This window comes from Vigna unguiculata, chromosome 3 (assembly GCF_004118075.2).
Source record: "Vigna unguiculata cultivar IT97K-499-35 chromosome 3, ASM411807v1, whole genome shotgun sequence".
In the NCBI taxonomy this organism is placed as follows: domain Eukaryota; kingdom Viridiplantae; phylum Streptophyta; class Magnoliopsida; order Fabales; family Fabaceae; genus Vigna; species Vigna unguiculata.
The window spans coordinates 54,197,433-54,214,012 of record NC_040281.1 but is presented as its reverse complement, the minus strand read 5'-3'; the positions used below and the strand labels follow the sequence as shown (position 1 = coordinate 54,214,012).

The following is a 16,580-nucleotide window of genomic DNA, read 5'->3' as shown; positions in this document are numbered from 1 at the left end:
TCCCATCAAAATAAAAACAAATTCAGACAATATCCATAAAAACGAGTTTATTTATCATCTCTAGATTATTACTTGATGTACCCCTTCCTTGACCCACGCGGACCGTAAACTTATACAGTTCGAACTTATGCGTGCTTACTAGCCTAAAATCTTATTTCACCTCGCATTTTCGTGCAGACTTCGCTTAGAAAGTAAAATTTTTTGTAATATTTGATATAACACAAAAACCCATTATACACTCAACTCAACATACCTAAACTTATCAAAATTTAAAACTTAATTAAAGCAAAAGTTTATAATAATAACTTTGTAGTTTGATAACAATTTAAATAACATTAAAAATTATATTTAATTAAAATTTGATTTGAATATAAATTTGTCTAACGTGTCGAATTTTTCGGCTAGAGCTTTGCACTCAAGTACTATTAGTAGATAAATATAAGCATGCGTAAGTATTTAAGCAACATGCGCATACAGACTTTTCCAATATAAAATTAAAATTAGTACTACAATATACTTTATTCAGACTAAATCAACAACAATTATAACTTTATTTTTCACATTACTTATTTTAATCAACCAGGCTTCTTTATTTATCAGACTAATAAGGAATTTAATAAAGTCTAATATATATCAATGATATATGCATACACTTGTACAGTCGCAACTTGTGTTCGCAATCACTGACCAATTTACTTTTTATGCATTTGATTTATATCTATCTATCTAATTATTCTTTCTATTCAACTTTTTTTCTATATTTGTAAATAAAAAAATAGATTAAATATATTTTTAATCTCTAAAATTTGACGCAAAATTAAAATTTATCTATGTCTGAATTTTGATATATTTTGGTTTTAAAACTTTAAGAATGTAGTCATATGATTCTTTTAACTCAATTACATCAATTTTTTTTTTTGACTTGTAAAACGTGTTTTATGGACTATTTGAAACATTGATACATTTTGGTTTCCAAACTTTAAAAATGAAGGTACATAGTCTTTTTAACCTAATTACATTAAATATTGTTGACGTGTCAAATGCGTTTTATAGATTGTTTGAAACATTGATATATTTTGGTTTCCAAACTTAAAAAATGAAGACATATAGTCATTTTAACCTAATTGAATTAAAATGATTGTATTCATTTATTTTTAAAATTTGGGAACCAAAATATATTAAAATTTCGAACAAAGACGAATTCGAGTCCAATTTATTTGCTAAGTTTAGTTGTTTTGTACTGTCCTCTACTGAACATTAAAAATACATTGTTTTGGTACTTTAAAGATAATTTTAATATATTTTAAAATTTTAAAATTAATGGTTATCAATATATTTTAAAAACACAGTAGAGGAATAACATAGAAAAATCAGTAAAAAATCCAAATTAAGACGAATTCTAACATAATTCAGTAACTAAACGCATATTTAACTCTTAAAGAAGATTGAATGAAAAAAAGTAAAATTGAAGACGCAACATAAAATATGGTACTCGTGGCGTGGGGCATATTATCCTATGAACCAGGTGATGATGCGTGATTAAGGTGTCCATGTCACACGATCATTGTGGTTGCAGATTCCACTTTGCACTTGGCAGGAATCCTACAGAACCAGCCTCTCATTTTGTGTGTACAAAAGAAGGTTTCCATTAACTAACTAAGTATGAAGCTTTAAGAGAGTCAAAAGAACTAAAATAATGGCTTTAGGCATTAAAGTAGCGACTGAATTTGCGGCTTTTGCCCTACCCGAGATCCCAACAGTTGTCCCCATTCACACAATTCTTAGTTAGCCAAATTCTTCATAATAATAATAGGATCAACTTCACCATTTTCATTATACTCAAAACCAAACCAATTATTTGTGTGGTCCATAAATTGGGGAGAGCACATTGGAAAGAAACTGCTTTTGCTCTCCAATTCTTTCTTTAACATCGTAAAGCATATGTTGGAGAAGCATCCAACAGCCAACTATGATTGTTACACATTTATTAATAAATCATATATATGCATGCAATGTCATGGGAATTCAGAATTAGGTTCTTTACGATCTCTTGTGTGATACATAAGTAACATAGAATTTATCCATTGCTCTTGTTTTTTATTGTTATGTAGGTTCGATGGGTGGTGGAGGATGATGATTCGTTCATATGCTTCACCCACCCTTTTAAAACCTTAGGTTTTTCCTAGTTGAGGAGGCGGCGCAGGATTTTAAATTCATCTTCTTTTATTTCTTTTTTGCTTTTCGACTCATTCGAATCACATACCAATTACTTCCAGGATTTAACTTTCATTTTCTACTTAAAGCAGCTACAGAGCCTTACTACATTTAGATAATCTTCTCATATAATCTTCATTCTAATTCGATTCACTCAATCTTCTTTCACAATTTTATGCCACTGCCAGATCGCGATCTACCTTTTGCCGGCGCACCAATTAAGAAGCTTCATTAGTTTAGTTCATAATCTCACCATTTTCTTATAGATCTCGCTTTTAATGCTAAGTTCATTTTAAAGATTTTGGTCTGTGATTAATCGATTCTTTTTCTTTTCTGGGTAAATATATTCTTAATTCCTTTTGGACTATTTCTGTTTTCTTCTTCTTCTTCAAAACCTCCACATAATACAACCTGTAACTGTTTAAAATGATGGTTTTTTGACATTCAAGAGTTTAAAATGGTGCATTATTCTGCCAATGAAATTGCAACACAATTTTCAAGTCTATGACAGACTTCGAATTTGATGTTCTAAAAGGTGATTGATTATTGAAGCAAAATTATTACAGATTGTGTAATTATCTGTGTTAAGTGGAATCCAATATCAGAAACAACCAACTTCAGTCACTCAATTACTACTGATGAAATATTAGTAACTAAACTACTTAGCAACTAAGCATATATAATAATTGGATAGTTACTGTCCCAAATTTGACTACTTCAGGTAATTAACCCGAGTTGCTTTCTTTTACAGCAAAAACGTTGGTTCACTAAAAAAATTTGTTTTTTAGTGAAATGGTTCTTGATATTTTGAAAATACAAGAATAATTAACCAATAGCGTTGATTTTTTTTAAAGAGAATTATCGAAAAGATACAATATCAATAAGATATGAACTCAATTTACACATAAAGAATAGACATTGTTCTTAACTAAAATCTTCCAATAACGAAATCATCGTCTTTATATGATATTCAACTTTTTTATTTTTACTTAATGTGAATCTTAAACTCAGATTTGAACGGTTAAAATACATTTGTATTACCATACTTGTTGGTTAAAGTTTTATCTAAAAACACAAAAGTTGTAAAAATATCTTGAATGACATATAGTTAATCCATGTTTCGGAACATTCCATATGAATGTCTAATCCTTGTGAACTAAGGAGAAGAATACAATCTATAACTTGCAATATTTGTTTCTGCATAAAAAGTTTTACAGAATTTGCAGCATTCTTACCAACCTTGACATGTGATCTTGTACGGTTTTTGCTTGTTCTCTCATCTTAAATTTCATTTAAAAAAAAAATGACCAATCAAAACATCAGCATCGACGACGACACTAGTGCTAGGTGTACGCAATGTTCTAAAATGCTTAGTGAAGGCTTGTTGTAAGTTACTTTGTCACTGGACTTTGATGTCACCATCACTCAACCGTTTGAGTAATTTTCTTAAACCCTACAAGATTTAAGAAAAACAAATGTTATATATTCTTATTATATCTTTATTTCTTATAATATTTCTAGTATTTACTAAAATATAGCTACTTCATGTAATTTCTACTGAGTAATTTTTTCTTCTAAAATTCATCATAATATATATTACTTTTATTTAATAACATATATGACTTTAAATGTTTATTTTTAAATTATTAAAATGGTGCAACTTTTAAGAAAATTTTGAAACTCGACAAATTGTGTCATATTGAAACAATTTCATTGTAAATAAATTGAAATGGTGTTAAATCTAGGTGACTTTTTCAAAAAATTTAAAATTGTCGAGTGTACATAAAACTTTCATCAAAATTATTTAAATTCTTAAAGCCAAAAACAAAGAAGTCGATATAATATAATACGACTTCAATATAATTTGTAAATATAAAAATTATCACACACGATTTCAGTATATTTCATAATAAATTGAAGTCTTATTAATATGATTTACTTTTAATTTAAGAGTTTAATTAATTTTAATAAAAACATCTAAATGTTATAATTTTACTTATCTAAAGAAGTCGTCGAGATTCGGACAACTTCAACTCATTTCCAATAAAATTTTTTTGAACAGTTGTGCCATTTTAATAATTTCATAACAAAATCACACTATTTTAGAAAAAAAAAATCTACTTTAAAACAACACATGCTAGCATAACTTTAAGGGAATATATATAGCATTTTGGTGGAGTACGGAATGTGTTGATGATGGATGAGAAGGCAGAAAGGAATATAGAGTACTATCAAGAGAGAGAATCAGTTAATAAAAAATAAATAAAGGATTCTAAATAGCAAAAAGAAAAAGGAAAGACTAAAACACTTGCATTTGATGCATATAGAAAGAGATATTATTAATTTCTTTGGATATTCAAATCCTATTTGCATATTTCTCTATAGGTGGAAAAGGAACAAAGCTTTTAAGGCATAGTTAATATATAATATATTCTGTTCCAGGGTTTTGGATCCTGCAAAAGATTTAGCTTCATATATAATTGTTAGGTTCTTATTCCTCAATCATTTTAAAGCTTCTGCGAGCTTCACGATGAACTTGGGGGGAAAGAGAAATAAAACAAAATTATTTTGAAAGATATAAATTAATTAAAAAATGTTATTAGAATAGAAATAAATAAAAAATAAAAACAGATAATATAGTATCCCACAATTGACGACACTTAAAAAAAGTGAGGAAAAAAATGATGCAGCCATGATGATGATATATATACGGAATTCAGTGATTTGATAGCTTAATTATATAACCTTCATCACGCATGCTAGATTGCTGACCAACTTTCTCTCTCTCTATTCTATTCTATTCATAATTAACTTTTAGAAGTGACCAACTCCATCTTATAATTTTCTGCTTTTTATGTTTCTTTAATTTCTAATTCTTATCACATCAAGCAAGGGGATAAGGAAAACAAAAAACTTCTGTTCAATGTTAACCATTTTATATGTCATTTTCCCATTCTTTTATGTGGATATTTTTAGTCTTTTATAATTGATAGTTTTTACAACCTTAACTACCTAAAGTACCAAACACTTTTAAAAGTTGTAGATACCCAATAGTTTAAAGAATGTGTATCCATTATTAATGTTACCAGTGCATAAAAATATTTATTATATAATTCATTAAACTCTCATCCTTATCCTCATTAAGTATAAATAATGTTCTTATATCTTATTTTTGTTATTTTAAATATTGATCAAATGTTTTTATAAATAAATTAAAATAAGTTAATACTATCAAATATTTAATATAAAAATAACATTATTTCTACCATATCATAAATAAAGAAAGAAATTATTATTATATAAATATAAATAACTTACATGATTGAATATTTTAAAATTGAGAATTAATTTTCATGTGAAAAATAATAATAAAATATTAAAAGATAAAATAAATAATATCATTGTATAAATTATTTGATTGAATGAAATTAATATATGTATTTCTAAAAGTGCAATACCATTTGGTTGGCATTGCACAAAGAAAAAAAAATTATTAAGAAGTACCATAAATATCTGAATGAACTTTGTAATAATTCAACAAATCACATAATTGAGAAAAAAATAAAAAGATTATATAAAGACTGAAATAAATGAAGTCAAACATTACTTTGAACTTTAAACTTGAACTTCTCAATTACGATGATATTACAAATTCCGTCAATCCAACATAATTTTTTTTATGTTAACTAATAAACTATTAACTTTTGTACTGTAAACTAAAAACAAATACAGAAAAAAAATTATATATATATATATATATATATATATATATATATATATATATATAATTTAGATCAATTTAGTCGATATCCATGACACAAGTTTAATTATCTTTAGACAAGTTAAAAAAAATTAGATAAACAAGGTAGTTTCTATATTTCCTTTTATATCATTTTCAAGATCATTTACAATAAAAAATATAATAAACTTTGTTCATTCTAATAAAACAATTTATAATTTGATATTTTAATAAGTTTAGCTCTATATTCACACAATAGCTGTACAAATTAATTAAAGATTAGAAAATTCACAATGATGTAATTAATAAAAAAATATAATTAATGCGATCTTGGTTCAAGAATTATTCACTTGAAAAAGAAAAACAAAACTTATAGATTGTATCATATGTACTTACTAGTATTGTTTCCATCATATCAAGAGTTTCACCTTGATAATATGCAATACATTTAATAATAAAGTACATAATTCATTATGCATGGTGTAAATTGAACAAGAATAATAAGAATAATAAACAACTTGCATCCATAAGATGAACATGTTTAAATGATTTTTTTAATAAATGCATACAGAAAAGAAATTATAAGGTAAAATTAATTTATATATAAATAAAAAAAAACAAAAAATATATGAAAGAACTTCCACAAATTAATTTTAATTTTTAGAAAAATTAATTTCAATTTGTATTGTTCTAAAAAAAATACTTATATAAAGAAGTTAGTTTAGACTGACTTTTATACATAATTTTATGATATTCACATACGAAAAAATGTTTTTTTTATGGTTTTTTACTATAATAAAAAGACATGTATATCACATGAACAAGTTAAAAGTACTTCAACCTGTTACACTCTTGTATCATCACACCTTCAACTTACAACAAAATTAAACTACCCACAAACCTGTAGAAGAGATACATAAATTTATAGCAACTCTTATTCCTCCTTTTTCTCATTTTATTTCTTATTTTTAACAATTATTTCTGCAAAATTTAGTGTATAAACAAAACATTAACAACTTTTCAAATAATAATGTAAAGGAACCGAAATGGACTACATTTATACATAAATGATTGGTGGCGTAAATTAAAGTATAAAGTTAATACTTTCAATTTTTATTCAAGAATAATAAAATTAATTATTAAATAGTGTAGATTACGAAAGTAATTACATTAGAAGATGCAATTTTAACATTTACTGTTTTGATATAATTAGTAATATATAAATTAAAAACTGGGAAGAGATGATTTGATGGGAAAGAAATACTAATTATTAAGAGGAGTAAAACTGTGGGATACTCCAACCCTTTAGGTTACAAAAGAAGCCTATCTTTTGATTGATTGATTGATCAAGCAGAATGGGTTACAGAAGGCACGAAAAGAGCATGCCTCCGAACAACTTTGGTGATGAGAGAGCATTTCATTTTCATAGACAGTTCCAAGCGTTCAGACAGATCCACGCCACAATCACCACCCATCCATTTCAGCTTTTGCAGCAACATCGCAACCCAAACCTCAACCGTAGCCAAACCCATGGCTTTCCCAGGGCACACCCTTCTCCCAGACCCGAAAGGTGCCAACCTCAGATCGGAACCCATCATGTGCACCTCCTCCTTCACAAAACGCTCCGGTTTGAACTCTTCCGGTTCAGACCACACTTCTTCGTCATGAGTGATGGCCCACATGTTAACCATGGCTGTCGTACCAGCTGGAACAAAGTGGTTTCCAATTTCTGTGTCGTGGATGGAAAACCTGGCCCATGACAGAAGAGGACCCGGTGGGTGCATCCTCAGAGTTTCCTTCACTATGGCCCTCACGTAAGGAAGCTTGGCAAGGTCATCATCATTCACACTCCGCTCACACCCAACAACAGAGTCTATTTCAGATTGAGCCTTTGCTTGGATTTCAGGGTGTAGAACCATCCTCGCAAGAATCCATTCAAGGAGTATTGCCACTGTATCAGTCCCCCGAAAGATCATTTCCTGAAACAAATTTTCAAGTTAGAAACTTTACATAATCATTCAAAGATTTGAATGAGGAAAAACTTACCCACAAAACAGCAACCATGTCAGAGTGTTGGAGCCTGTTCTCTTTCTCCAAATCCAGAAGCACGTCAACAAAGTCGCCGGAGCTCTCATTATCCTCCTTGGCCTTGTCCTCGCCTGCAGCAGCCCTCTTCTCCCGGTGCTCCGCAATGATTTTTCCGACAAAAACATTCACCCTTTCCACCAAACTCCTACACCTCTTCCTCACACCTTGCAAATCCAACCTACCCAAAAGTGGAAAGTGATCACTCCAGTTAAACACCCCAAGCAATTCATACCCCTCACTCACCAACTCCTCAAGCTCACACCCATCACCACCCTCACCAAACACATAACTCTTCCCAAACACGCTCATCATCACGTTATTCAAGGACGCGAAATGCAACACCTTCCTCACCTCTACCTCACCATCTCTCCTCATCAGGTCCACGATGTCTTTCACCATCTGAGCCCCAACCTCAGACCGGAACCCGCCGGAGGCGGCGATTCTCTTTGGAGAGAACATGTGAGTGGCGGAAATCCTCCTCAGGTTCCTCCAGTACTCACCGTACGGGGCAAACCCCATTGCACGGTGGAAGAGGAGCTCATAAGCAGACTCCTTGATAGGACGGTCGGCGAAAGCTGAACTGCTCAAAATCTCTTTGGCAGTGTCAGGGTGAGATGAGATGATGAAACGAGTAAACCCAACCGAGAATGCCATCAGAGGCTTGGCATCGAAGGTGTGAGCAAGCTTAGCAAGGACTCTGTGAGTGAGAGACCCTGTGAAAGCATAAACAAGACCCACCACCGGAAAACCAGAAGGTCCGGGAATGGCAGGTTTGTTGGTGAGAGGTTTTCCCTGTCTGAACTTGGACAGAGCCCAAGCGAGACCACCGGGAACCAGCCAGTAGCCGAAAATGGCCACGAGGGACATAACACCGATGAAAACATCAAAAGTGAGCATGGCTGAACATGCGGATAGCGGAAGAAAGAGAGAGCAGAGTTCAGATGACATCTTACTTCTCAGAGGTTTGTTGTGAATGAGTGAGAAAGAAGAAGGCAAGGAATGAGGCGCTTAAGAAGGGCCTTGAAGTTGAGTTGTGGTGAAAGACCAAGAGTGTGAACCACCTTATATACACATATTATCAACATGCAAACCTTTCTTTATCAAACACTTTTTTCTTATTACTCATATATTCAAAATATATTAGACCAATTTTAGAAATTATATTATGAATACATAAATAAATGACTCCTATAAATTTAATATTGAAAAAAATAATTATAATTTTTTATTGATCGGTCAATGTTATTGTTAATTTTTGTTAGGGGGAATTAAATTCATAATTATTATTTATGATGGTAAGTTAAAACTATATTACTGAGGTATATTAAAAAAAAGTTATGTCTAAATATTCCGAGGGGTTTGTAATGCCTTTCAATTCAATTTTTGATTAAAATTATGCATACATTAAAAATAAAATTATATAAATATAAATATTTAACAAAATTTAACCTGGACCAATTTTAACAAATTAGTTATTGGCTGATACTATACAGATGTAATCTTCAATGACAGACATGAAGCATGTTAGAATTTACATAATTTCCAAGTCGATGCTGCAAACAGATATTTTTGGGAACTAGGGTTGTCATAATGGTGTGGCACGCGTGTTACTCGATCAAATCGGTGGCTCGGATTTTAGCTCATCAACTTGTTTTAATTCGGTCTGCGTAATTTTTTAAATTGATGAACTATATCCTGCTTTGGTGGTTAAAAATTTTAATTTTTTTAAATTAAAATTTAAAGTTTAAATAATTAAAAATTAAATTTTAATATATATTTGTAAATAAGTAAATATAAATTATTGTTATAATTTATATTTTTAATTTTTATAAACTAATTTTTGATTATTAGTTACACTAAAGTAATTTAATATATAAATATAATAATTATTTTAATTTATATAATTAAAATATTAATTAAATAAAAATTTAAAAAATGTTATATATATATATATATATATATATATATATTATTGTTGTGATAGTCTTATGAAAGATGATACTTTCATCCGTAGTACAATTATACTTGATAACTATATTATAATAATATAAATGGAGAATTACTGAGGTATATTAAAAAAAAAGTTATGTCTAAATATTACGAGGGTTTGTAATTCCTTTTAATTCAATTTTTGATTAATTATGCATAAATTAAAAATAAAATTATATAAATATAAACATCTAACAAAATTTTAACTGGACCAATTTTCACAACTTACTTTGAATATATATAATTATTTTTTCAACTTTATAAGTGCTCATTGTCTTTATATATGATTAAACAATTTATTTATATGTAATAACTTTTTCATAAAAAACTGAAAAATATAAATAAATAGTGTCTACACTATTCCATGAAAGACAGAGAAAAGAGGTGTTTAAGTTGTATTTTTTATACATTTTGGTAGAAATACTGAATAATTCCTATGATTTATCTCTCATAACTTAACCAATTTTCTCTGAACATTTCTATATTTTCAATACATAAATATCAAAACTAATCACTCTGTTTTGTTTTTTCTGCTAATTTTTTATTTATTTTACTTTGACATTTTTCTCTTCAAAATTACCATATATTATTTTGTTGTTCATTTGTCACAACTTTATAAAAATAAGTTTCTATTAAATTTTTATTCTTATACATATTTCAAATATAATTAATATAGTATGTAATATAATGTTTAAACAATTGATTTTGATCCGGTTCCTTTTGAATTGGTTTCAAAATTTAAAATCACAATTTAAACTGACCCATTTAGATTTTAAAAAATGAATAAAAAAAATCTTTGTTTTAATTGAATATCGATTTTGTTGATATATATATTTAAGTACTTTTTTAATGGATTTGATTATGAACAGCACTTTTCAAAATAGTATTACTGTGATTTTATTTAAAATTTATGTCACCTTGTTGTGATCTCAAAACAATATTTTTTTCTATAAAAACCTAATCAAATATAGTAACTCAGTCATGTTTCCGCTGACTTTTAGATATTTTGATAATTTATAACCCTTTGTATTAATATTACTTCTATTGATTTTTGTTTTACGCGTTTATATTTTTATAAGAACATAAGGTGTTTTTTTTAAGGAATTTACGATGACATCTTGAAAGTGAAAACAGAGTTTTTCCATAAATATCATATTATATTCAAAATATTCCGTATTGATATTTTTTCACATTTTTAAAATATTTAAAATATTCAAAATATTCAATATATATTTGCAATATGTCTTGATAGTTTTAAATATTCTTTTATAAAAATTTAATGTATTTGTAATTTTTTAGCCATATCGAGACTCAAAGTACATCAATATTTTTTATTTCGTCAAAATTTATTAAAAAGATAAATAAAATAATATATATCATAAAGAATCGTAACAAATCCATGATAAAAGAATGCACTTCACAGAACATGAATATAAAAAATATTAAATCATTTATACTATTTTTTATAAATCAAAGTTAGATTAACTAACTTATGGACACAATAATTTAATTCACATAAATATATATGAACAATTTTGAACTGTGTATATTTATAATATACATATAATAACATCATCTCCTTTAATATCAATCACTCGTTATCCCAAAATATATAACACACTGAAAAATAATCAATTCAACCAAAATTTTAGAAGTTATGTCATGAATACATAAATGACTCCTATAAATTTAATATTGAAAAAAATAATTATAATTTTTTATTTATTGGTCAATGTTATTGTTAATTTTTGTTAGGAAGAATTAAATTCATAAACTCTCTAAATAATTATTATTTATGATGGTAATTTAAAACTATATATATATATATATATTAATAGTATAAATAAATTATAAAGTAATAATAATGATAATAAAATTGAAGATTTGAATAATGATATAAATTACAACAGGGTAGTTGGAGTGGGTTGTAGTTTATTAATTAAAAGCTTCTCAAATTACTAGAAGAGTTGGATATGACAACATCATCCAAATTGGTTATTGGCTAATACTATACAGATGTAGTCTTGAATGACAGACATGAAGCGTGTTAGGATTTACATAATTTCCAAGTCGTTGCTGCAAACAAATATTTTTGGGAACTAGGGTTGTCATAATGGTGTGGCACGCGCAGTGGCGAACCTTGCTCAATATTTGTGGGGGTGCCAAAATATACTTAAAATTTATATATTTAATTATGGATCCGTAAAATTATTGAACTCAATAATAATTGAATCAATATTAAAATTTTTAATTATACTTTGTTTTTAATGTAAATAATCATATCGTCAGCAAAAAAATTCATCTTCCGTAATATTTTGCAATCTTATTTTGATAATTTTCATTGTAGATTGTAGAAAATTATCTTTCTGATATAGTTGTAGAAACAAGAAGAGTTAAAACAAGACGAGACGGATTAAAAAATCAATCAAGTAGATGTAATTGACTTCCTATTTTTGTCAAAGATTGATTTTTGCTATTTTCTTCCTCACGGTAGCTTCCATTTTATCACTTTTAAATAATTAATTTATTCTTTTATTTTTTTTATCAATATACTTATGTTTAACAAAAAATACTAAAAGATAATTTATCATAATCTAAATAAAAATTGCGATACATAATTAATAAAAGAAAAATATATGATAATCAAGACATAATTAAAAACTAGTTATTACAAAACACTTAGTGCATAGCATTTTCTTCTATATTTATAAAAATGAATATACCAAATGCTCCTGAGATAAAAAATAATATTAATTATTAAACTAATATTTCACTATCAACTGAGAAGAAAAATTACATTTTTCTTCAATAATTGAAGAAAGCATACAAAAATGAGAGCACAAAATAATGAATTTGTGTTCAACTTTCTTTTTTTCTTCATAAACAAAAGAAAACAAAACGAGTAAAAGTCCAAAGTGGGTACAATATGTGAGAAACTCAAAAAATAGTGAGAGGGAAAATAAAAAATATCTTAATAAATTTGTTTATTTTTTATTAAATTTAATTTTATACTTTATTATTTATTAGCATTAAATATTATATTTTATAAAATAAATAAAAAGATACCTATTTTAATTCTTATCAATTTCTAATATATATTTTTATTATTTAAAAAGTTCTAAAAAATCAAATTTCTTATACATAATTTAAAAAATAAAAAACAAAATAATTTTCATATAACATAAATAAAAAATTTTGAAAAAAAGTTGGGGGGGCCACGGCTCCTCCCTGTCCCTTCATAGGTCCATCATTGGGCACGCGTGTTAGTTGGTCAAATCGGTGGCTCGGGTTTTAATTTCTCAACTTGTTTTAATTCGGTCTGTGTAATTTTTTAAATTGATGAACTATATCCTACTTTGGTGGTTAAAAGTTTTAATTTTTTTAAATTAAAATTTAAAGTTTAAATAATTAAAAATTAAATTTTAATATATATTTGTAAATAAGTAAATATAACTTATTGTTATAATTTATATTTTTAATTTTTATAAACTATTTTTTGATTATTAGTTACACTAAACTAATTTAATATATAAATATAATAATTATTTTAATTTATATAATTAAAAATATTAATTAAATAAAATTTTAAAAATGTTTATATAACTAAAAATGCTTGAAATATTTATTTATAAGTATATATACAAATAAATCTTGGAAGTAAAAATTAGATAAAGTAAGAAAAAAAAGTGAAAGGTCAATCTGTTAATCAATCTTGTGACATGACAGATTAAAATTTCTAGTTTGTTTGTTTGTGACAAGTAAGAATGTCAAAAAAATTTGTATATTCGCGGATAAAACTGACAATGGATAGGAAATTGATATTAAAAATGGATATCTGCTACCCGTTGGTACGAATATTTTTGACATGTTAACAGGGCGGGTACGAATATCATACCCGTACCCGTAGATACCCATACCAGCTAAACTTTAATTTATAAAAATACCCTCATATATATATATATATATATATATATATATATATATATATATATATATATATATATATATATACACACATTAGTAAGAAACTTGTCTTCTCTTGTGTCTTCTCTTCTATCTTCATTCTTCTTGCTCTATAAGTATTAGTATGTTGTCTTCTTCTCTTTGACATTCTTTTCTTTCATTTCTTTGAAATTGGGCATATACATCAAATCCTATATACACAGCAGTGTTTATGGTATGCTTGTAATCAAATAATGGAATCAAAATAAGAATATTTGACACATGGCAGTTGAGATTTATTATTTGTTTATTTTTCAGGAATCAATCGGGGAAAGTGAGTTTGTTGATCAAAGAACTAATTAAAGAATTTCCATTGTGTCACAACCGAAATCGCGACGGGATGACGAACCAAAAAAATAAAATTTGTAAAAAAACGTTTGGAGTCGTCACCATAGTTAATATAGGAAACTATGGAAAACCATAAAAAAGTAAGGTCTACGAATACAGAGATTAGGGGTACGGGAGTTAATTACGTGTAGGAAAGGTGTTAGCACCCTACAACGTCCATCCTAAGACGGGACCTTTAATTAAAATACAAATTGAGGTGGTCTCTTTTAAATATTTATTTAAAAAAAAAGAAATAAAATATAATAAAATAAATAAATAATAAATAAATAAATAAAATAAACAATAAATAAATAAAATTAAAAAATTAATAAATTAATAAATTAATAAATTAACAAATTAACAAATTAACAAATTAATAAAATTAAAAAATTAAAAAATTAATAAATTAATAAATTAATAAATTAACAAATTAACAAATTAACAAATTAACAAATTAACAAATTAACAAATTATTAAATTATTAAATTATTAAATTATTAAATTATTAAATTAACAAATTAACAAATTAACAAATTAAAAATTATTAAATTAAAAATTAATAAATTAATAAATTAATAAATTAATAAATAATAAATTAATAAATTAATAAATTAATAAAAAAAAAAAAAAAAAAAATAATAAATTAATAAATTAATAAATTAATAAATTAATAAATTAATAAATTAATAAATTAATAAATTAATAAATTAATAAATTAATAAATTAATAAATTAATAAATTAATAAATTAATAAATTAATAAATTAATAAATTAATAAATTAATAAATTAATAAATTAATAAATTAATAATTAATAAATTAATAAATTAATAAATTAATAAATTAATAAATTAATAAATTAATAAATTAATAAATTAATAAATTAATAAATTAATAAATTAATAAATTAATAAATTAATAAATTAATAAATTAATAAATTAATAAATTAATAAATTAATAAATTAATAAATTAATAAATTAATAAATTAATAAATTAATAAATTAATAAATTAATAAATTAATAAATTAATAAATTAATAAATTAATAAATTAATAAATTAATAAATTAATAAATTAATAAATTAATAAATTAATAAATTAATAAATTAATAAATTAATAAATTAATAAATTAATAATAATAAATTAATAAATTAATAAATTTAATAAATTAATAAATTAATAAATTAATAAATTAATAAATTAATAAATTAATAATTAATAAATTAATAAATTAATAAATAATAAATTAAAAAAAAAAAAAAAAAAAAAAAAAAAAAAAAAAAAAAAAAATAAATTAATAAATTAATAAATTAATAAATTAATAAATTAATAAATTAATAAATAATAATAAATTAATAAATTAATAAATTAATAAATTAATAAATTAACAAATTAACAAATTAACAAATTAACAAAATTATATAAATATAAACTTTTAACAAAATTTAAACTGGACCAATTTTAACAAATTGGTTATTGGCTAATACTATATGTAGTCTTCAATGACAGACATGAAGCGTGCTAGGATTTACATAATTTCCAAGTCGATGCTGTGAACATTTATTTTTGGGAACTAGGATTGTCATAATGGTGTGGCACGCGTGTTAGTCGGTCAAATCGGTGGCTCGAGTTTTAACTCATCAACTTGTTTTAATTCGGTCTGCGTAATTTTTTAAATTGTTGAACTATATCTTGCTTTGGTGGTTAAAAGTTTTAATTTTTTTTAATTAAAATTTAAAGTTTAAATTATTAAAAATTAAATTTTAATATATATTTGTAAATAAGTAAATATAAATTATTGTTATAATTTATATTTTTAATTTTTATAAACTAATTTTTGATTATTAGTTACACTAAAGTAATTTAATATATAAATATAATAATTATTTTAATTTATATAATTAAAAATATTAATTAAATAAAAATTTAAAAAATGTTTATATATATATATATATATATATATATATATATATATATATATATATATATTATTGTTGTGATAGTCTTATGAAAGATGATACTTTCATCCGTAGTACAATTATACTTGATAACTATATTATAATAATATAAATGGAGAATTACTGAGATATATTAAAAAAAAAAGTTATGTCTAAATATTCCCAGTGTTTGTAATCCCTTTTAATTCAATTTTTGATTAATTATGCATAAATTAAAAAGAAAATTATATAAATATAAACATCTAACAAAATTTAAACTGGA

The 16,580-nt window shown here is 25.1% G+C and overlaps 1 protein-coding gene across 1 annotated transcript; it reads right to left on the bottom strand.

Moving 5' to 3' along the window:
- Positions 1-7,198: 7,198 nt before the first annotated feature.
- On the bottom strand, positions 7,199-9,072 carry LOC114176266 (cytochrome P450 78A5-like). Its single transcript, XM_028061248.1, has 2 exons — positions 8,000-9,072; positions 7,199-7,932 (listed from the first exon to the last, which is right to left on the bottom strand). Exons 1-2 carry the CDS (start codon positions 8,987-8,989, stop codon positions 7,300-7,302), a joined length of 1,623 nt encoding a protein of 540 aa, XP_027917049.1. The 5' UTR covers positions 8,990-9,072; the 3' UTR covers positions 7,199-7,299.
- Positions 9,073-16,580: the final 7,508 nt, after the last annotated feature.

Excerpts from the sequence above, each read along its gene's own strand:
- LOC114176266 (XM_028061248.1), bottom strand. The coding sequence starts at position 8,989 with ATGTCATCTGAACTCTGCTCTCTCTTTCTTCCGCTATCCGCATGTTCA. Across the intron at positions 7,933-7,999 it reads ACATGGTTGCTGTTTTGTGG|GAAATGATCTTTCGGGGGAC; the intron begins GTAAGTTTTTCC and ends AATTTGTTTCAG.